The sequence below is a fragment of the Sinohyriopsis cumingii genome, chromosome 1, assembly GCF_028554795.1.
Source record: "Sinohyriopsis cumingii isolate HCF-2022 chromosome 1, ASM2855479v2, whole genome shotgun sequence".
Taxonomy (NCBI): domain Eukaryota; kingdom Metazoa; phylum Mollusca; class Bivalvia; order Unionida; family Unionidae; genus Sinohyriopsis; species Sinohyriopsis cumingii.
This window is the reverse complement of record NC_142961.1, coordinates 9,910,434-9,934,433: the sequence shown is the minus strand read 5'-3', so window position 1 is coordinate 9,934,433 and position 24,000 is coordinate 9,910,434. Positions and strand designations below refer to the sequence as shown.

The 24,000-nt window shown below is 39.3% G+C and overlaps 1 protein-coding gene across 1 annotated transcript in view; it reads left to right on the top strand.

Moving 5' to 3' along the window:
- Positions 1-24,000, top strand: part of LOC149806401 (uncharacterized) — a 92,390-nt gene that overhangs the window by 25,774 nt on the left and 42,616 nt on the right. Inside the window, exons 2-5 of the mRNA XM_089952819.1 lie at positions 16,080-16,156; positions 17,035-17,122; positions 19,110-19,205; positions 20,101-20,181. Of these exons, the coding sequence (XP_089808945.1) occupies positions 16,080-16,156; positions 17,035-17,122; positions 19,110-19,205; positions 20,101-20,181 (342 nt within the window). The remainder of the gene's footprint in view (positions 1-16,079; positions 16,157-17,034; positions 17,123-19,109; positions 19,206-20,100; positions 20,182-24,000) is intronic.

Genomic DNA, 24,000 nt, shown 5'->3' with positions numbered 1-24,000 from the left:
ATTTTCTGCATCATCGCAGCCTGGGCTATTCCTTAGAACATTTAGTGACTCATTTTGATCCTCGTTCTTCTGCTAGAAACGATGTGAAAGTAGATCGATGGTTTTGTGACCATTATGCTTATCTTTTGTCTCAAGCTAGGAAACGTAGTGTCCATCAATGGCCTAATGATTTCCAACAGTGGAAATCACAATTTCATTCACAACGTTGTCAGCCCTGTTCAAAGTAGAGTGTCAATTGAGAAAAAATGTTTGTGATTTGAAAAAAAATTGTTTGATGTTATAGTGTTGGATTATTGTTAAAAAATGTTAGAGTTGTTGTTGTTTAATGTTAAGTGATTTTTGAATAAAAAATGTTGTGTTTTGAAAAAAATGCCTTTGTGGTTTGTTTAGCTATAAGAATGTTGAATTGATTCTCTTTGATTTCTTACTATCCCTCTCATGACACTCACTGAAACGTTGAGACTAGAAAACCGTGTGGGGATGTTTTCCTTCACGTCCGCGCTTTGACTTTAAGAACCGGTTTGTTCCCAGTCTAACCATCCATTGTCGACTCATCCTCCTACGAAGATGTGCTCCAAACTAGCTAAGCTCAACGAAGCCTACGTGAATTTGCATAGGGTCAGACACAGTCTGATACCGAAGCCAGAAGAAATAGAGAATGTGAGAATGTTAAAAATCACTGAAGACCTGATAGAAGAGCTCTTCAGAGAAGAAATGAACAGGGAAAAAGAAGAATGGACAGAGAAGTACAGACTTCAGAGACAGCAGCAACAGCAGCAACAGCAGCAACAACAACAGCAACAACCTGAAGCTGACAGAGGCTTTGTCGATTGCCGTATCGACACCAAAGAGTTCTTCTTCTCTTTCCGAAGAAGCAGACCTATTGCCAGAAAATCTATCCTCAGAGGACATCGCATTCTTAGAAACTAAAAAAGAATGCCATAGCAAACAAAAAAACAGCCCTTTTCAGGGCTACCCAATACTCTAGAAAAGAAATAACGATTAATTTGCCAATGTGTGTAGGTAGAGTAGTGTGAAAATAAACACTAACTCTTTTAAAAAATGTGAGGATATGTGTTGGTGTGTTTGTGTTTGTAAGAGCTCAAGTAAGTTGGTGTGGATAGTAGATTAAAATGATGTTTTTTGGTGTTTGAGGTGTATATTTGGAGTTAGATTGAATTGCTTTGAGTATGTGGATAGTCTATTGAAGTGATTTATAAAAAATTTTAAAATAGTGATGAGTAGCATAAAAAGTGAGTGAGTGTTTCTTTTAGGTCAGCGCGTTGTTGTTTTTTTGGTCATGATCTAGGTAAGATGAATTTTATGTTATTAGGGGGATGTTTTCCATCACGTCCGCGCTTTCAGTATAAATTGAAACTCGTTCGGCAGTCCAGCTACCCTTGTTGATTGATCAACACCAAAAAAATGAACACGAGACTTGAGAAACTGTTGGAGCTTCATGTGCATCTGGAATATGCCAGGCGCATATAAAATGAACTGGCCGCGGAAGCCATTGTCGAGGAGGGAAGGATAAGAGAGGAGGAAAGAAGAAACAAAGAAGAGGAGGAGAGAAGATATAAAGAAGAAGAAGAAAGAAGAGATAAAGAGGAAAGAAGAAACAAAGAAGAGGAGGAAAAGGAGAGAAGAAAAAATTTCAAAATCCCAGAGAGCGAAAATTGGGATTCTGAAGCGATATATCCTGCCTCTGCTCTCTCCCCCCAAAAGGTAAAAAGTAACTGGGGGATAAGATGCGTATGTGGCGCCAGGCCTGGAAGGTGCCACCATTAACCAGGTGCCCATGAAGTTCCAAACAAAACAGCCCTTTTCAGGGCTACCCAATACTCTAGAAAAGAAATAACGATCCATTTGCCAATGTGTGTAGGTAGAGTAGTGTGTATATAAACACTAACTCTTTTTTTAAAAAATGTGAGGGTATGTGTTTGTGTTTGTGTTTGTATGAGTAAAGGTATGTTTGTGCGAATAGTAGATTATGGGTTTCTTTATTGTTTCTTAGCAAATGTGGAGAGTATAGTTTGGGTTATATTATATGAAATGAAAAAGTAGGGGATGTTTTCCTTCACGTCCGCGCGTTGTTTGGTCATGATCTAGGTAAGATCCATTTTATGTTTTTAGGGGGATGTTTTCCTTCACGTACGCGCTTTAAGTATAAGAACCCACAGTATTCGTCGTTCAAACCATTCTACATAGAAAATGGCTTCAAACCACCTGGATAAATTTCAATCATTGCAAGACGTCCTTGACAATTTGGGCATGATAGAACAAATGCTCGTACGACTCGTTGAAGACCACTATTCTTATAGTCCGCATAGAGTAAAAATGGAAATTAACAACTTAAGAAAAGCAAAGGACATGATCAGTGGTGTGATGAAGGAAATAAAGGAGGAGAAGGAGGATGAAGAGGAAAAGATAAGAATAAGAACATGGAACGAAAAAATTGAAAAAGAAGAAGAAAATGAGAAGAGGAAGAAAGAAGAAGAGGAGGAAGAGAAGAAAGAAGAAGAGGAGGAGAAAAAAAAGAAAGGGAAGAAGAGAAAGAGTGTTGGAGATAAAATAAGAAGTTGGTGGAGGAAAAGAAGAAATTAGAAGCAGAAGAAGAAAACCCAAAGGCCCTTTTCAGGGCCAGCCATATTTCTCGAAAAGAGATAGCCTTTCCATTGCCTACCCCTTTTTAAAAAAATTTTTTTTTTTTAAAAAAATCCCATGTTAAATTCCCCTTATCCCTAAACAAGCCCAAACTCTATTCCCCATGTTAAATTCCCCTTGTCCGTAGAGTGACCCACGATTTATTGCCATGTTAAATTCCCCTTGTCCGTAGATTGACCCACGATTTATTGCCATGTTAAATTCCCCTTGTCCGTAGAGTGACCCACGATTTATTGCCATGTTAAATTCCCCTTGTCCGTAGATTGACCCACGATTTATTGCCATGTTAAATTCCCCTTGTCCGTAGAGTGACCCACGATTTATTGCCATGTTAAATTCCCCTTGTCCGTAGATTGACCCACGATTTTTCGCCATGTTAAATTTCCATTGTCCGTAGATTGACCCAAGGGGTTCTGTAATGCTAATTCCCATTGTCCGTAGAGTGCCCCCTTTCACTACTTATGTATAGTGATGCCATATTCTTAGACTGGTGTCATTTCTCACATTGTTATTATAAGAAAATAGTAAACTACAGCCAATTTTTCCACTGGTGCAAGATAAATAACTTACAATAGCCATGAGAGATGCTTTCCCAGGTTTTGAAAAGAACGATTTTAGGTATGGCATAGTACTTTACTCTGAGAAAACTTTTCATCAAGAATGAGATGCTTTGATCACAGCTCATTCAGTTCTGTTAAGATCATTACATCATCGTATTTCATAAACCTTCTCAACACAATCAATATGCATGGCTCGCGCATGCGATTTAACCAGTTGTACTGTGTTGTTGTTCGGCCTCGGAGTTCGAATGTGGCCATGAATGATATTAACTCTGATTCTTGGGAAGACCTCACATAGGATAGCTCCACTTGGCGGGATCTCGTCCATACAGTGAAATGAGGCGCGTCCTACTGTCCAAGCAAGCCCAAACGTCGTCTGTCATGTTTGCCGCAAACCGTTTAGAACACAAATTGGCTTAAAGGACACATGCCATGGAAAAATCGGAACCAACCTGGAAATGGGTGAAATAGAGTATATATGGATTTGGCTGACAAGGATTGGTTAATAATGTAAGTAATGTTTTAGGATAAAGAATCTTTTGAGAGCTTATCCTAGTTGTAAGTGAAAAAATAGAGACATTGTTTTATTAATGGAATTTCAGTACTTTAACAGTCTTGAGTTTGGAACACTCATTACTAAAATTAACACCTGACACGTTGATGCGGAATTGAAAGCACATGTTTCAAACACTTGCAGGTCCAGAAAATGCCGCGGCTCATATTCTTTCCTCAACACAGAAGCTGACATCCAGGTTTCATCTTCACTGATGGATATAGGTTTGATCATGAGGACTCAAACATTTTAAGTTATTGAATTTTTAATATCATGGTGTTTGTATAGGTTTACTATGGGAACTGAATTAGTACCGTGAGTCCTATAGACAGCCACAGCAATACACAGTGACTCAACATATGCAAGTGCAGTTAACTTTGCTACAGATGTAATCAGATAGTTCTATTTGTGGATGACAAGCAAAATTAATATCTATTGTAAACCACTGAATGACTATCAGTAGGATATTAAACGCATGTTTAGATATATCAACTATTGCCAAGATGGGGGAAGGGGAACAGTGTGTAGATTTGACTATGTTAGGTGGAGTGTTTAGCACTTTGGTTTATATCTAAGTGATGAATATATATAAAATTTATACAATTTGCCATTTATAGAATTATTACAGTAAGCAATATGATATTTCCTAGTTGTGTTTTGAAACATAATGCTGCAAATATGATCACTTATGTCTCTTCCACCATGCTTAATGGTAATGACCTCTCATGACTTTTCATCCCACTAATTTCTTTCAGTGAATGTTTTGAAAGTTCATATTTGCATTTTAATGGACATATGTCTACCTTACTTTAGTTTTAAATTATATGTCTTCTGGGCGATAATTTTAGGCAATTTTTGTCATTTAAATATATTTTTCTGTAAAAAAACATATACATATAGATGGTCACCTTGACATTTTCCTTATTAATTACATAATCTGACAAGGATGGTGATATATTTCTGCATTAAATTGAAGAGCAATAAATGGTGATATTAAAAAAGATGATTCTTATTAGAAAGTTTTATTTTAATATTTTTTCTGATTTTCTTAAGTAAAGGTAAAATATTTAAATGTTGCCTGAAATACACCATTGGTCTTTAGGTGAAGAAAGGACACTCGGTACTAATGAGATGAAAAATGGGAACCAGCCTAGAAATGGGTGAACATAACATAGAGTATATATGGATTAGGCTGGCCAGGATTTGTTAATAATGTAGTTTTTTTTTTTTAAGTAGGAAAAATAATCTTTTGAGAGCCTTATTAGTTGTAAAGGGAAAAATTGTGACAATGTTTTATTGATGGAATTAAAGTCCTTTAACAGTCTTGAATTTGGAACACTCATTACTAAAATTAGCACCTGACTGTTAAGTGCGCTCTAGAGAGCCACTCATGTACTCATATAAACCAAACCAGGCAGTGAAGATGTTACGGAAATCTTCGAACTCAAGGATGAGCAATAACAATGTAATCAATCGTCAAAAGTACAAGTAAATGACATTTCCACTTTGAAATTATTCTTTGTAGATGTTCTCCGTTATGGAAGAAAGCGGAATGAGTAGAGACAGATTATTCGTATATACTCGGAACACATTGGTGAACTTCGCTTTGCAATCAATATTTAGAAACTGCTAATATGGTATGCATTATAATCCGATTTTACCTTGATCCTTCTCTCATACAGTCTATAAATATATGTCAATGTTGTACTTTTAAGTGATTGTTGTGCATATTATTCGTAGCTATTTGACAGTACTCAGATGTTGTTGTTGTTGTTGTAGGGTTTAACGCCATTTTTCAGTACACGATAGGCTATACATGGCGGCCAGTATTAATGGTGGAGGAGGAACCCGGGAAAACCCCGGAAAGAACCACCGACCCACAAGAAGCTACTGGCAAGCTTTCTCACATACCCACATTAGCAGAATCCGAGACTCGAACCCACGCAGACAGAGGTGAGATGGCAGTGATCCGTAACGGAGAGCACTTTAGACCACTCGACCACTCGGGGCCCCGTACTCAGATGTAAATGTCCGATAAAAATGGCACTCGATTATTCGTATATCAATGGTTCAGCGATAAATCGATTTGATGAAATCGGCAGAGATCGTACTATTTATCGAATGCAGGGTTTATCTAACTATAGAGGTTTTGTGTTGAAAATCATTTTATTATTATAGAATATTTCCAGTTCATAAGATTGAAAGGTAAAATGGACAACTTCTACATTTCATTTTATACCAATAGCTTAACAATATCGCTTTCATATAATCCATTGCTTCTGCATAATATTTCAGTGTTTCTCGATATTCTAATTCATTAAAACCTCCATCATCATCATCTTCATCGTGATCGTCGTCGTTGAGTGACGAAGTGATCTAAGGCGCTCGCATTTTTATAAGATCGTTTATGCATCTCATCTCTGTCCACGTGAACATGTGCGAGAAAGCATGCCAATAGCTTGTATTAGGCGTTGGTCCTTTCCGGAGTTTTCTCGAATTTTTCCTCCCAAAAAACATACTGGCCGTCCTTTTATAGTCTATCATGTGCTGAAAAATGGCGCTTTAACCCACAAAATCAAAACATCATCGTCGTTATCGTACTTTATTATTATTATTATTATACCGATTTGCTGCAAATTGTATAATAATAATAATCATGATAATAATAATAATAATAATAATAATAATAATAATAATAAATAATAAAAGTAAAAATAATAATAATAATAATAATAATAATAATAATAATAATATTGATGATGATAAGCACACACACATACAGATATTATATTAAAACAGGTATGTCAACAACAGTAACGTACAACATAGGTATCTCAAAGTCTGGTATCTCTGTTTGAAATTTGTCATAATCAGAAAGAAGAAATTTGTGAGAGACGCGCTCTTGAATATAAAAGTCTTTGTGTTTGTTTAATATCATCGGGAATAATATTCCACAACACTGTTGCAATATATTTAAAAGATGTTTTGTGTATGTTCGCAGCAAATATTGATTAAATTGTACTTGATATGGGTTGGGTTTGTTTTGAAGTATTGATTGTGTATTATTTTATAGGTTTTATAATCACTAACTTTGCTCTTGAAGAACAACCTCGTGACGCCGTAACATTCTAGTACATTGTGACCCTTATATCCCCATTCGTAGATTTTATATATGTGATATATTTCGTCTGTCCGTCTTTCTGTTCCCATTACCATTACCACACCTCCGCGTTTACAGCGTTGAGGATTGTCATGAAACTTCGTAGTGCAGTAATCTGCGAGAGGGATATAATCCTTGGTCCCCCGTGCTAAGATGACAGGGAGGGGGTCATTGGTCAGATGTAATTAGTCATAGGTCAGATGTATTTAAATGGCAAATGCAATGACAAAATTCAAAACGCATGATATATACGCATATTTTGTATTATGAGTCTTTGTGTCACTGTCTAGGAGTAGACAGTGTGAATCAAGGACGGGGTGGGTGGGTATAATATGCGTTGAAAATAAGGCTACTTGATGAGCTCGTCATTGTTTGTTGTGTTGTTGTTGTTTTCTTTCTTTTTGTTTTTTTTGGGGGTGTGTGTGTGTCGTCATGAATTTACCCACTGTCTTGGGAATATCAGAATGATGTAAAAGTTCATGTGTTGAGCAATGCGTTGACTTAATATTCTTGAAAGCACAGTTGAATCCATATGGAAACTGCCTTTCTTGTTACTTTTGCTATATTTGAACACATGGGCGTGAGTGAGTGATTTAGATTTTTAACGTAGCTTTAACAATTTTTCAGTTATATCGCTACGATGTCTGCAGTGTGACAATTTATAGTGATGTTTAGCACTGGGGCATCATGCCGCAGACATGTAACACGATGTCCCACCCAGTCACATTATCCTGACACCAGGCCGACCAGTCCTAACACTAACCTCTTAATGCTGAGCGCCAAGCGAGGCAGCCGTTAGTACCATTTTTGTAAGTCTTTGGTATGACTCGGCCGGGGATCGAACCCGCGACCTCTCGCATCCGAGGCGGACGCTCTAACCAATAGGCCACCTGGGGCGGTGAACACATGGGCAATCTACATGATAAATGATGCTATTAGACTTACGCAAATTATACGCATCATTATCATAAACACAATTTAAACGGATATCATTCTAATATGTATATTACATGCAGATAAAAAGAAGTGTGTGTGTCTGTCTGCCTGTCTCTCTCTGTGCGTGTGTGTGTGTGTGTGTGTGTGTGTGTGTGTGTGTGAGAGAGAGAGAGAGAGAGAGAGAGAGAGAGAGAGAGAGAGAGAGAGAGAGATTCATTTCTGAATTTGTTTTCCTATGTAAAACTATCATTAATTTCAAACGCTATCAGAGTTCATTCATGCTTAGTTTCCGTCAGCGGTAAGAATGAACCATACATTTTGTGACAAGCGCAAATTGATATATCCAGGAAATCATTCTGGTCATAATGATTCATCGTTATCGTGACTGGATGTTATTATCATCAATGTACCGTGATTATAGCAACGCTTCATCCCGATTAATGTCCTGTCACGAGCTAGGCTTTTAGCAAAATACATCAGTGGTATCACAGTGGAGCTTTTGGACCGGGTTCACTGATATCGGTCAAGGCCTTCTAACCCTCTGACTTTAAGAATGCTACTAATGCCGACTAATCTTAAGTCATCAGACAATGATGCCTTAAGAATTGCAATCCCGAAAATTCGTAACGGTTCCCATGAGATACTGAACCATAAATACACCGATACTTTTTTGCGACGCTTCTTGAGATATTGGAAAATATACCAAAGCAGATTCATGATAAATGCGTGGAAGTTCAACTACGTACCTCCACGAACTCACCATTCTGCGGGCTTAATTATATTAAATTGCAAAAACATGTTCCGCTAGGGCTTTTGGACCGGGCCTTCTGACATTGCTCAAGGCTTTCTATATCCCATGACTTTACTAATTTTACCCCTCCTGACACAAGCAAGTGTGTTCCAGAATCGTATTAACGTTGCTGAGCTCGGGCACATCCTGGTTAATATTGAAATTGTTCCAGATGTGCAAATGATTATGTCAGGATCAGGGTGGACTCTAGACAAATGTATGGATGTTCAAGCACGTACCTCGCCAAATACATCACTGCGCAGTTCAAATTATAGTGTTACGGCTTTTGGTAAAAAAATAAGTAACAGAAAGAAGATAAACCAACAAGTTTGCAAACGTAACAAATAGTTTAATTATCAAAGTTATAAAATGAAAATGAATTGAATCCGACTGAAATGTATATCCTCGAATGCCCTGATTTGTAAGCATTCTTGATGTTACAAAATGTCACTGTCCAGAACTCCTTTAAATAATTCACAATAGTTACAGAATAATATTTTAGTCCAATGAACACTGCTTAGTTTCAATTAATATTGTAAACAAATGTTTCCTCTTAAATAATATCTACATTTGTACCGCCGTGGTCAGTGCTAAACGTAAAAAATGATTACAATCTGATTTATTAAATTCACGCAAGCTTCTGAATTACATCCAGCGAGCGATCACAAAAATCAGCCGCTAAACTACCAACAATATCTAAGGGAATTTAACATTGGTAACATTGGTAACTTAGAATTTCCTATACAGGTTATTAATGCTATACTCAAAACGTTTTAAGAACTCAAACCTGGCATTGCCGTTAACGTATACACTTGGGACAAAGGTTTTGCACTTGCACTATCCTCACATTTAAAAAGCAACAATTCATACGGACAGACCCATCTTAATCTGGTGTTACTGAGGGATATGAATAGTTCTGAGTAGCGGTGTCATTACGTATGGATAAAGAATCTTTCTCGCTTGCCTAATTGACAGCAAGCATAAAGAGAGAAAAAATCCATGTCGAAGTTGCCTGCATTTATCCACAACGCAAAAGCTGCTTGACAACCATGCCTTTCACCGTGGTGAAATTAACGACGCATTGCAGCGCACAACCATGCCAGGACCGTCTAAGAACATTCTGAAATTACAGAGGTGCATTGATAAATGAGAGTACCGTATATCATCTGTGCCGACTTGACACCTTCGAACGTTCCCGTGGAAATTCCGCTTCCCGACGATAACTCGAATGTTTGTTTTTTTGTTTTGCTACAACCGTGATCAAACATAGTAGAGTGACTGAACCATAAATGCTACATTGTGGTCAGGATTCGGTCTAGATGTTTCTTTATGATATGACATTTAGGCTTGGGCAGGTCGAGTTCACAGATTCACTGCAGTACCCTAATTCCAGTCTCGATAAGGTAGCCAGTAACCTTGTGGCGGGATCCCGTGATCGATTCAATATCACGAGTTGACACGCTACTGCTAACCCTGACAAGCTGAGCTGGCATTGAGAAAAGAAGTACACCCATACGAGTACACGAGTGATTCAGTTAAGTTTAATGCAACCCAGTTACCACCAATCAAAGAATTGTACTCATTTTTGAATTCAAGAAGGTATCAGCACTTAAGACTATGAATACACAAAAGTAAGACTAACATGATTTGTATCTGAACACTGGTTCATTGCTTCTTGTGGATGTCTTTGAGTATTTACGTAATACTGCTATGCGAGTGTGTTTAGACCCAGCTCACTTTTTTATTCCCGGGTATGACCTCGGATTATTTTACTATCATAAACAAAAGAAATCAACTTTGAACTGTTTACCTAATTCAATCAATATTTATGTATTGAGCATGTCTAGTCACTCGTACATTCGAGCAACCAATCCCCTTCTTAACGAATACGATTTGTATAAACCAAAAAACGCAAGACATTGGGAAATTTCCAAGGGAAGTGGGTGCTTATCTCCCACATCCGCCCCCGGCGATAACAGCCCTTGCGCCTGACAGAGCCTCTGAAAACCAAAAATCCAGCTCCAGGCCTTCACAAGTGGCGGAACCTGTTTAGGCTGACTGGAGAAGGGATGACAGGTGAGTTTCTGTCGCTTCAAAACCAGACGCTTCTGGCAGATGGGGATCGTTAACCTTGGGTGGTCTCCCATATAGGAGAAGGTAAACTCTCACTTCAAACCTTCGCTGCCTTGCGACTACACCCTCTTTTGGGAAAGACTAAGCGAGTAAACCTCAACCGAAAATACGAAAACGGGGTCCTTAACGTGACTTGGCATTTCCCTCAATGCCATCTCGGCAATTCCTGAAACGTAACTGGTGCCATGACGTATCGGCTTGTCCTTTCCCTTGGGTCTATCAGCTTCGTGGAGAGGGGGAATCAGCTGCATGGGCAATAGCTGAATCTCCATATCACCCTGCCCAGGCTTTCGCCCGGGATAGGACACTCCACCTTCACTCCACAGCGTCAACACAACACGGGAAATAGCAGTTTACCAGTTATAAGTCACCGCTCGATTGGCGTAGAGTCAGGGGCTGCTTCCGACGATGGGAGAGACCAACATGTCTCACTGGACAGCCCCCCGGCAATAAGGTGCCGTCACGCCACAGTTCGTCTGCCTTGCTTGGTGCGTAAGGCTTAAGGTACGCGAGTACATAACAAGCGGACTGGAACTACTAATCAAAGCAATAAAAAAAAAAAAAACAACAAAGAGACCATCAATCCTCAAGCTAGGTACCTGGAATGTCAGGATCATGCTGACTGGGCTCTCAGATGATCTCCAGACAGTCATCGATGTTCGAAAGACTGCAGTCATCAACGACGAACTTTCATCGCCTCACTACAGGAGACATGGCTACAAGATAACGGTTTCCTAAGAGAAAAGAACTACACGTTCGTTTGGCAAGGAAAGAGCGCAGACGAAGCCAGACAGTTTGGTATTGGATTCGCCACCAGGAACACTCTGCTGGAATGATAGAACCCTGCCAACACGGAAATGGAAGACTGTTATCCCTCCTCCTCCACATCACATCCGGGTCTGTCAACTTGATCAGCGTTTACGCTCCCACACTAAGCGCCGCCGCAGATACCAATGATGAGTTCTACGACGAGTTAGACTCGCTTGTCAACAAGATTCCCAAGGAAGAGAACTTGATATTACTGAGCGACTTCAACGCTAGAGTGGGTGCCGACCATGACTCTTGGCCATCCTGTCTTGGCAAGTTTGGCATTGGGAAGATGAATAAGAACGGGCAGCGTCTCCTAGAGATGTGATCGTAACACGACCTCAGCATCACAGATTCCTTCTGTCAGACAAAGCCACAGCATGACGTGACTTGGAGGCATCCCTGGTCCAAACACTGGCACCAGCTGAACTTGATCATTATGAGACGGTCTGCCATGAAGTGTGTGCTTCTTACCCGTAACTTCCACAGCTCTGACTGAGACACCGACCACTCACTGGTGTGCTGCAAATTGAAGCTTCAGCCTAAGAAGATCCACCGCTCTAAGCAAGAGGGTAAACCACGCATTGATGTGAGCGGAACGTCATGTCCAGACAAGGCTGAAGAATTCACCTATGTCCTCTCCAAGTCGTTTGACTCAGAACCTCTCAGCGGCTGTGCCAAAGGGAGATGGAATTACACCAGAGAGTCTGTGTACAGCACAGCCACACAGATCTTTGATAAGAAGCCGTCAAAGAACAACGACTGGCTTGTGGCTAACTCCGTCACACTCATGTCAGCCATAGAAGAGCGCCGCAGTGCTCGCCTGCAATATAAATGATGCCCCTGCGAGAACACACTATAGGCATACAGGTCTACCAAAAAAAGTGCAGAGGTTAGCACAGCAGTGTGCCAATGAATACTGGCTTCAGCTCTGTCAGAGCATCCAGTCAGCAGCAGATATCGGAAACATCAGAGGAATGTACAATGGCATACAGAAAGCAATGGGTCCCACGAAGAAAGTGACTGCACCACTGAAGCCGTGCGCAGGCGATACCATCCACAACAAGGGCATGCAAATGGAGCGTTGGGTGGAGTACTACCCTGAACTGTACTCCACAGAGAACCGCCGATGCCTTCATCGCCATTGAAAACCACCCCTCTCATGGCTGAACTGGACAAGAAACCTACTGTAGCCAAACTAAAGAAGGTCATCGAGAAACTGTCCTTAGGTAAAGCCCCATGGAAGGATGGAATCTCAGATGAAGTCATCAAGTGCGGCTTCAGCGTGCTGCTCACATACCTGCAAGACCTCCTCTGCCAGTACTGGGATGACGGTGCAGTGGCTCAGGACATGAGAGACTCCAATATCGTAACCCTGTACAAAAACAAGGGCAACAGAACCGACTGCAACAACTGCAGGGGCATATCCTTTCTAAGCATCGTGGGTAAAGCCTTCGCACGCGTCATCCTGAACGACTGAAGATGCCGCTTTTTGACAAAGTGTATCCAGAGTCTCAGTGTGGGTTCTGTGCGGAGAGGTCCACAATCGACATGATCTTCTCCGTCCGGTAACTGCAGGAGAAATGCAGAGAACAACACAGACCCCTATTCCTGGTCTTTATAGACCTCTCCAAGGAGTCTGATCTGGTCAGCAGAGACAGACTCTTCACAATCCTGGCGAAGATTGGATACTCTCTAAAGCTGCTAAGCAGGATCCAGTCCTTCCACGATGACATGAAAGGCACAATGTAGTCTGATGGCTCAACGTCCGACCCCATTGAATCCGCAATTGAATGAAACAGGGCTGCGTCCTTGCCCCCATAAGGGATCTACCTGCACACGTCAGCAGACGACAGACTGTTCAACCTGGCACGACTGAAGGCAAAGAGCAAAGTGCGTGAAGCAACCATCAGGGACATGCTCTTTGCAGGCGATGCTGCTGTAGCCACTCACACAGAAGCTAAGCTACAACGCCTGACTGACCGCTTTACTAAAGCATGCAATGAGTTTGGGCTGACAATCAGCCTAAAGAAAACAAACGTGATGGATCAGGACGCGGACCCCACAAACATCATCACCAACAACTACAAATTCGAGGTAGTTAGGCAATTCACGTACCTCTGCACTACCATCACCAACAATCTCTAACTCGATGCTGAGCTCAACAAGTGGATTGGAAAGGCACCAGCAACTCTCTCCAGGTTGTCGCAGAGAGTGTGAAACAACAGCATGTTGACGCTGAACAATATGATCTTCGTTTACCGTGCCTGCATACTAAGCACTCTCCTGTACGCGAGTGAAACCTGGACTCTGTACGCATCACATGAGAAAAGACTGATCGCCTTTCACATGCGATGCCTCCAACGCATATGTGCAATCACCTGGAGCGATCGAGTAACAAACACTGAGGTGCTTGAACGTGCCAAGATTCCCAATATGGTCACATTCCTCCGCCAATGTCGCATCAGATGGCTGAGCCATGTACTTCGGATGGATGACGGACGGATCCCCAAATAAATTCTTTATCGAAACTTTCCTCTTTTAAAAAGTTCATCGGACGGCCACACATCTCCGCTTCAAGAATGTGTGCAAGCGCGACATGAAAGCCCTTGACTTCGATATCATCACCTGGGAAGAGCTTGCTCTAGACAGGTCCAGCTGGCGACATGCTCTGATCACTAGTCTGAAAGCCGGCGTGTACAAGCTACGCTAACTAGTTGATGAAAGAAATCGCAGAGGAAGACGAAGCAGCTCCAACCCACACTAAACTCAACCTTCCAGTTCAGCAAGGACTACCACTGCCGCGTTGGGTTACATAGCCACAGCAGACGCTGAACAACCATCCACCGGGACATCTCTTATGTGCGGTCTTCCATCGTCTCTCGAGACTAATGGATGCAAGCCAAACCAAATAGAGATGATATATCTTGAATGGGCAATGATGCAGTCCATACCTGCTGAGGGGATGACTGTATTGATCCCGGGTAAATAGAAAATGGAAAAATCTGACAATGACAGCAACATCAGGTACTTCCTAGAAGTTGACCTTTAATACTCTGGCGATCTATTCAGTGGCCACAATGATTTATTCGGTGTCCCCTGAAGAGCCGTCGGTGCCACGACCACCATTGATTTCTTTTCAACAATTGATGAATATTCTGCCATTGATGATCTTTAAGCTGTTTGACCGACGCCGCAAGAAGAACATTACTCCCCCTCGGAATAAAAAGAACAACCAAATTATGTAAAAGGTCTCAATGGTCGTGAACACAAACGTGGGACAACCAAATGTTCCAAGGAAGGGTTAACGGGGGATCTGTAGACCAAAATTAGATAAATGAACTTATGGATCGTCTGGAAATAATTGTGGGATCAGTTCACGCATAGATAATACCATGTACCCAGAGACGTTTCATGTGTTGATGTACGAACTCATAGAATATGTCAATGATGTATATTACGACACCGACGATGACCCTGAATAGCTTTCCATTGAAACACTTCGTGTTTGACACGAGATTTATGTTGCAATGCATCATGTCACTGTCATTTTAGTGTGCGATTTCTCTCAGTCATATATTCGGGTTTTGGAGAGATGTTCCCGAAGCTATTTTCGGAGCCAAATCAAAGTCACATAATACGAAAGCCTGAATGCAACTACGCAATTTGGAGTGCTGCTTGTCTCGCTGATGGCAAAGTTTTATTGCCGACAATAATAGTGTGGATGCAGGTGATAATCGCTTCAATGGCTACATGAAAACGTTTGATATCGTTTATGGGTTCTGGATGAACATCACCGCTTTTATTTCTCCAGCTCCGGACAGACTCGACAGAAACCAACGTTCAACAGCTTTCATGGCACATAACTATCGAACAGGGTGTCAGCGAACCAATCCATATATTCATAGCGTTTCAAAACACAGATTATGAGCATGGCGAAAACTCTGTAGCAAAATTATATTTGACCAGTTAGTAGTGTCTGATGATTATATGTGGTTAAACGTTCAACAGGAACCCGTCGAAGAAAGTTTGCTTAACTTCGACAAGAATCATACATATAAAAAGGTGTTATCTTTAAATTATCGACACCAAAAACTTGACACTGGTCTGCAGATTCCCAAAAATATTTCACTGGGGTTGTACACAATTTATTATTTTTCGTTGGGACACCTGGACCTGGTTAAGTAGTTAGTGGTTAACAAGCATTTTCTTACACGTATTGCCCATCCGCACGCTGACTCGCTTTCCCCCAATTTCAGATTTGTTGCTGTGATTCTCTCTGATCTGATCCTGTTGTTGTTGTTGGGGGTAGGGGGGCAGATGGTCAGATGAGTGTTATTAATTTGTTAGTGGAAAACTAACAATATTAATAAAAATAATCAGAAGAAGAATTAAAAAAAATATCCAATAGGACCTTGAAATGATTTTTATAAATTAACATACTTGTGAAAATATTTTATCTTGATTGTGTTTTAGGATTTTATATACGATGTGACGGTGAGAATGGCGTCGATGTTGCAGAGGTCATGAAAGACATGAACATAAACCTTTTGGTGAGTGTCAGAAATTTGTATTGTATCTATCTATCTATCTGTCTATCTGTCTATTCAGACATCTACCAAAAAAGAGTTGTGTTCATCGAATTTCATGAGAGCAGGAAGCGCAAAAGGAAGAAGCCGGACATATGTGCTTACAAAGCAATAGGGGTTAGCTAAAATATTGCCAGATGATGGCTTTTCCCATCGAGATTCTCGTGAACTGGTATTAATATTTAATACTATTTGTTTCTTTAGTAACATAAAAATACATTCTTACTGTGTAACATGCTGGATATGCTATTGCCAGATTAATATACCAATGACATGATAAATGAATTCTTACATTGAACACTGTTTGTCTTTATCGAACATTTACGGCATAAGATTTATCAGTGTAGTGAATTTCTGTCTCTCTGTCTCTGCCTCTTATTTTAGTTGATCCAATGCAACTACATTGAGTATTGTAAGTACCAATTTGAAGCTTTACTTTCGGAACCTGTTCTCGAGAAATTGGATATAAGTGAGTATACTAACACCTAGATTGAATCGTCGTTTGTCGTTTATGACTTTTCTCAGTAAAGACTTAATCTTTTTGTATTTTGCTTTATCTATTGCATTCTTCCTTACTTAATTTTTTCTCTCTTCAAGTTGGTTTGGTAATGAAATTTCAAGAATAGTCATTTAGTGCATGCTTTTGGAACATACGCCAACAGTAACAGCCTGTTTGGATTAAGTTGGTTTCATAATTTAGAAAAAGCCCATATGCTTCGAGATAATATTGAATGAAGTACCAGTGAGTTTCTAATAAAGGATAGCTTGCTTTGATAAATTTAAATTGTTCTTATTAAAATACGAGGCAGATTTGGTTCATTGAAGGATTTTATTACTTGCAGGATTTGTGCTGGAAGGGACCGATGGCGATAGTTCGCACTAAGCAACCTCCAGATAGTGTGCGTTTCTCAGTGAATGGTGTAGATATTGGTAACTATTAAAAATTACCATCATAATGTAACATATATTTAATCTATTTTTGAGATGGTGTTGTTCACTTTTGCTGAATGTGATGACCCATGTTGATACTGAATAAACGCTGTACTCATCAAATATGCATGTATTTTAAATATCGCACCTCAGATACACCATCATGTCGCTGTAGCTTTTCCAATCTTGGACCACCACCCTAATGAACCACAAGGAAAATACAACATAATACCAAGTGAAAATGATACACATGGAACATCAACCGTACTGAAACTTAACAAGCAAAACTTGTCTACGGGCTTTAATGAATTCGGACAATTGCTACACCAAGGGGAGGATCAACAGCACAAGAAAAGGTTTCGTTTCGAGTTTCCTCTGACCTGTTCTTTTGGATATTTGGAGTTAGCCAAAAGCACGCGGTAGCGCTAAAGCGTAGTTGCGTTAAATTGGAACGACCAGATGTTGTGGCTTTGTATTGAAGCCTATCAGTTGATATCGATAAGAAGAATGTGTATCTTGTAATTCATAAATATTAAAACACATTTCGCCTCTTTAATACGCCACCGCATGAGCTAAATTTGCAATGATTTCAACTTGACAGCGTAATTTTGCAGTTTCTTACATTGTGTAGTCACGTGATCCACACTTATGGTGGCCTAAAGTTTGCTTTATGTCAGAGGTTAAAGTATAACGTCATACAAACAATCTATCTCCGGAAATGTCATTGAATAATGGATTATCGTCACATGTGTCAGCTTAGTAAAGTTACAAATTAAGTTTCAGTTGTTAGATCAAAGAAGATAAATCTTTGTCTTATCGATATCAGACAAGTGCATTTCAGTACAGTGTGGCCTAATGTTGCTTGTCTCTGTCAAAACGGCAATCCTAGGTCACAACTACTTATCTTCAGCAAATTCTGTGTTGTGCGCTCTGACCTCTTATTCTTGCATAGCTGTCCAAACATATCTAAAATGAGGAGAGAAATGTCAAAGGAAACTCATAGAAGGGAAGTTTAAGTATGCATGTATACTTAATTACCGCATTATTCTCTCGATTTAATCAAAAATGATTATTAATTGTATATTTCCATGATTTTAACTGATAAAATGTCAGATATAAACCTATTATTCTTTCACAGAAAGGTCCCATTCACGAAACAGTATCATAGTCATGTTTACGTTACTTCTATTTATCCAACTGTTTCTATAAGTACAACGTCGTTGTTGTTCTTGTACATTCCTTTGCTACTCTTTCTGATTTCCCCAGTCAGTATCTTGTGTACCAGAGGCGTCACTAGAGGGTTGCGTACCGCACCGGGTGACACCATCAGAGGGGGTGACACCGAAATGACTGTCAATACAATTTTTGCATGGTCTGTTACTGAACTAGGTCCTTGGGAGTGAGACCATGAGTTACCGCACTGGGTGACACCAGCCCTAGTGACGCCATTGTTGTGTACATATGTGTAAAACAAACAATAAATGGTCATTCAAAGCTAAGTAACTTTAGATAAATAAAGAGGAAGAGAATTGATAATATCCGCTCGTCCCCCAGTTTGGTTATCCGGTATTTTTATGATGATTTGTCTCTGGGCTGCATATCATAATGGAGGAAGAAAGAAAGTGTGACCAAATATGACCAACAAATTAAATTTGAGCGAGTAGAAGAAAACTGGCAAGATCTGATAAGCAACGACTTGGTCCACAATAATTGGGTACTGGGAAGGAAAGAATTGGGTATTGGGTAAGAAATCAATTAGGAATCTTAAGCCATCATTGGTTGTCAGTAGTTTTACACAACATACAAATCATATAAAAATTTCATGTGTTAGAGATTATTGTTGAGAACTTTCGAATTGTTTACATTTAAAGAGCTGTTGTAGGTTTCGTACTATTTGTAGTTAGGGAAGTATGGTCAGAAATGTTGGACTTTGTTGACACAAAGAGTTCTGTCTGGCGTGTATGTACCTTCAATTTTTTCTTTGTAGGTGGTGTAATACGCATGGAGGAGGAAAGGGTCAATGTGTCTGCATCCTTTGCGAACTATACTCTACGCGTACCTCGTGATCAACCATGTGGAAGAAGTACTATTTCTGACGATACTACTAATACTACTACAAATAATAATAATAATAATAATAATAATAATAATAATAATAATTAAAATAAATGAATGAATGAATGAATGAATGAATGAATGGGAAAAGGAACAATTGAAATACGAACAAACAGACAATATAGGAGAAGTATGAAAATTTTAATTTAAACACGAACGAGAATCAAGAAGAATAAATGAACATTGCAACAGTGTATGATTAAAGAATCAAATATAAAACTTCATCATTTTATTCCAAAAATGACAATTTAGTCAATTACAACAACGAACGGATGCAACTTCTGATGTGAGTTATTTTATTTAACCCAGCAATAAAACGATCTATAACCGGTGTGAGGACTTCGAAGCAATAAAACGATTATCTTTTTAGCTGGTTTGAGGACTTAGAAGGAAACGAACAATGATCGTCTTAGACAGTTTGAGGACTTCGAAGCAATGAAAGAAGTCTTATATTTATTTGATAGGCTACATTTTAGATTTTAGATGGCTTAACAACTAGCAATCTCGGTTAAAGATATCTTTGGTAAATAACAATTTGTTTGTTTTTGATAAATATTGTATCCAAATGTTAATAAATAAATAAATAAATAAATAAATAAATAAATATTTGTCACTTTTACGATTAGGTTCAGATGTAGAAGGAAGTTTCTTCTTAATAATCTAAGTACGAACGTTGAGTCTACCTTTTTTTTTGTCAGCACGGATGTCTTCTAAAACATCATTCAGTTTCATTATTTATCTAGATAAGTTCTGATCTATATGAGCGTGTGTGAATGTTGGTTTGAAGAAGTATTTGTAAATGATTTGACCTAATTTAACCTGACAGGAACACTTCCATGATTTCATACTTTAATGTTTTGCAGTGGATTTACCTGTAAAGGCAATATTTTCGAGTGAAGTGCGGAATACCTCTCTACATTTTCATGTAAAATGTGACTACAAAGGTAATCTGGTTTGTGCTTATCTATGTATTTATTTACCTACTTTGCTTCCAACAAATCCACATGCAGTATATATCAACCTGTATATGCCTGTGTACCAATCCAATTACACATCCACACATGCATCCTCCTCCTCATCAGTCATTGGATTTTTATCTGAATTGTTGAAACTATCACCATCATCTTCGCCACTTTTCACGCAACGATATTGACACAGCACTGCTTCAAACTAACTTGAACAACAACTACTGCAAATTAAACGTACGAAAACATGGTAAAATTCAACCGTAAAAAAGTATTAAAAATACTGCGAGAAACAAAATCAGGATATGTATTCTTTATCAATGATAGAGCTGCTAAATTTTCCAATCATTGCGATGTGGGATAATTTACACTGTAATATCATTGATCCGTACATTGTCTTCTAACTGACAACTTAGTTTCTAAAATGAACTGATGATTACAATGACATGAAATGATACCAGACACTGAACAGGACCTTTGCCATTTAAGGGCACAGCAAAGGAGTCATTTTGGACCTTCTGTTTTGAAAAAAACCCGAAGAAAACTGTTAAAATGATTATGCCATTGCACATTCGGCTTGTCTCGGGCAATGAAGGCAGTGTATATCAAATGTGCAATAGTATAACCCCAAACAATTAGGCCTGTGATTACTACCTCAGCTCAGGCAAACGGATCACATTGTTTCCAACTAAACAGCCTTAGAGTGAATACAACATGTTGCAACCACTGTAAAGCAGAATTTACTCGTACACACACACACACACACACACACACACACATATATATATATATATATATATATATATATATATATATATATATATATATATATATATATATATATATATTATCCCACCATCCCACCAATGTGCGATATCATACTCCCCCCCAAAAAATGGCAACGGTGTAAATGTAAGACTGCAACAAGGTAACAAGACTGAAATAATCTGGTAATTATAGAGGTGTTAGAATGTACCACAAAATAGCATCGACACATTTTAATTGGGTGGATGCAAGGGTAGAATCTATTTTGGTATTTATGGATGCTTGTGCAGTTGGGTCGAGGTAAGCGGGAATACTTGCAGACATAATTGTTCCTTTGGGTGTTACTGGTGATAATACAATACTGGAAGGTATTCTGGCAAGAACTGTTGTGGCAAAATGATTAATAGCAATGCTGTAAAACACAATGAAATAGAGGCTTCTGCTATGAGTAATCTAAACAGCAAAGACGATAAGCAATGCTAACCCTGGACTAATTTAGCTGTGATGTTTTACGTTTACAAGTCATTCACTTTATTGGTACTGTGGCGGAGGGGGGGGGGGGAGACTAATAAATCAAAAGTTTTATTACAATCGTCATCTGAGCGCAGACAAATCGTGACAGACTCATTGAGGGATAACTAGATTTTACAGATCCATTTCACAACAGCACTGGTAAATTATTGATTTATTTGCTAACGACAATAATCTCGATCGAACAGAAAGCAATAGCATACACTACACCAACTAAATGATTTAAACTAAGACTGTTGTTACCTCAGAATCTACCTCAATAAAGCAAGGATTTGTTTGGTTATGCGGGTTTAACGCCATTGTTCACAACTTGATAGACGACTATACATGGCCGCCAGGATATTTAGAGGAGGAAGAACCCGAAAAACTTCGAAACAACCATTGACTCAAGGGAAGCTACCGTCAAGCTTTCTCGCACATATTTTGGCCGAGCGCAGACTCAAACCCACCCGGGCAGAGGTGAGAAGTGAGTGACTGCCAAGTCGAGCGACCCAAATCACTCTCTTACATGAATAGGTCAAAGAGAGAATGACTGCAAATGCCTACAAGAAAGAAATGATTAATGCTGATGTACTAAGCAAACGACACAGAATTTACAATCACTCCACATAACATTTACACAGTGTCAGTATCACAGTACAATTCTCAGTTGGTATGACTAAATAGCCAGCACGCCATATAGAGACCTTTACTGGATTATTTTTGGATATTTTTTTACATTTTCCTCTATCAGATCAGTGAAACCAAAAATTAATCTAAAGGATATTATTTATTTTTGCTAGAATCTGAACTTCTTTAAAATCGTTTTAATTGTGTTTTCTGTTTCATAGAATGTTAATAGTCATTACTTGTAATTTCGGATGGAACGATTAACGGATTAAATACCAACACACACGATGAAAATGCTAGAATTCTAAGATCGCCATGTAACTCATGTTTTCATTTACATGAATAATAGAATAATAACGGAGATATATCTCAGAGGACCTGGTAACCATACATTACATTCAAACAATGATAGGAAAGTATACGATAAGGTCAGACAATCAAAGTCAGGTAAGTCTAACAAAATCGGCGTAATAAATTTAAGTGGCAATGTTCCCTGATCGTCATTCATCATTGGCGGCTCAGTCTGAGAGACCATGCGTCTGTCTCTGGGGTGTTGGTATCGTCTGCTGTGGCTGTGCAGGCCTATGCGCGAGTGACAGTCCCTGTTGCATTTGGTGCAGACATACTGGGAAGTCTGAGTTACTGGGGTTGCTGCCGCGCTCTTCTTTCTGTCACGTTTCTCTGCCGCCAACTGGCCACTCCTCGCATCAGCGACTGCTATGCCCTTGCTTAATTACGTCAGTCTCCAGGTGCCTCGGTCCTCGGCCAGCACTTCCCAGCCGTTGGGTAAAATGTCGCATGCCTTCATGTCCCTCTTGCGTTCCATGATACAGACCCCATATATATATAATGGAGTTTTATCCAGATATACGTGAAAATGACAGAATTAATGCCGGTGGCAATAATGGAAGAACTGTAATTCAGTAAAACAGAGCGAAGACATTTGACACTTGAATGAAATAAAGAAAGAACAAGGCTTCGAGAGTCAGCTTTCTATAACCTGCATGATAATTTGCTTTAAAGGTATTTACTCACTATGATACAAACTGCATTATACTTTGCTGTATTGGTATTTGCTTATCATGATACAAACTGCATGATACTTTGCTTTAGTGGTATTGCTCACCATGATACAAACTGCATGATACTTTGCTTTAGTGGTATTGCTCACCATGATACAAACTGCATGATGCTTTGCTTTAGTGGTATTTGCTCACCATGATACAAACTGCATGATGCTTTGCTTTAGTGGTATTTGCTCACCATGATACAAACTGCATGATGCTTTGCTTTAGTGGTATTTGCTCACCATGATACAAACTGCATGATGCTTTGCTTTAGTGGTATTTCTCACCATGATACAAACTGCATGATGCTTTGCTTTAGTGGTATTTCTCACCATGATACAAACTGCATGATGCTTTGCTTTAGTGGTATTTCTCACCATGATACAAACTGCATGATGCTTTGCTTTAGTGGTATTGCTCACCATGATACAAACTGCATGATGCTTTGCTTTAGTGGTATTGCTCACCATGATACAAACTGCATGATGCTTTGCTTTAGTGGTATTGCTCACCATGATACAAACTGCATGATACTTTGCTTTAGTGGTATTGCTCACCATGATACAAACTGCATGATACTTTGCTTTAGTGGTATTGCTCACCATGATACAAACTGCATGATACTTTGCTTTAGTGGTATTGCTCACCATGATACAAACTGCATGATACTTTGCTTTAGTGGTATTGCTCACCATGATACAAACTATATGATCCTTTGCTTTAGTGGTATTGCTCACCATGATACAAACTGCATGATGCTTTGCTTTAGTGGTATTGCTCACCATGATACAAACTGCATGATGCTTTCCTTTATAGGCAGTTAGTC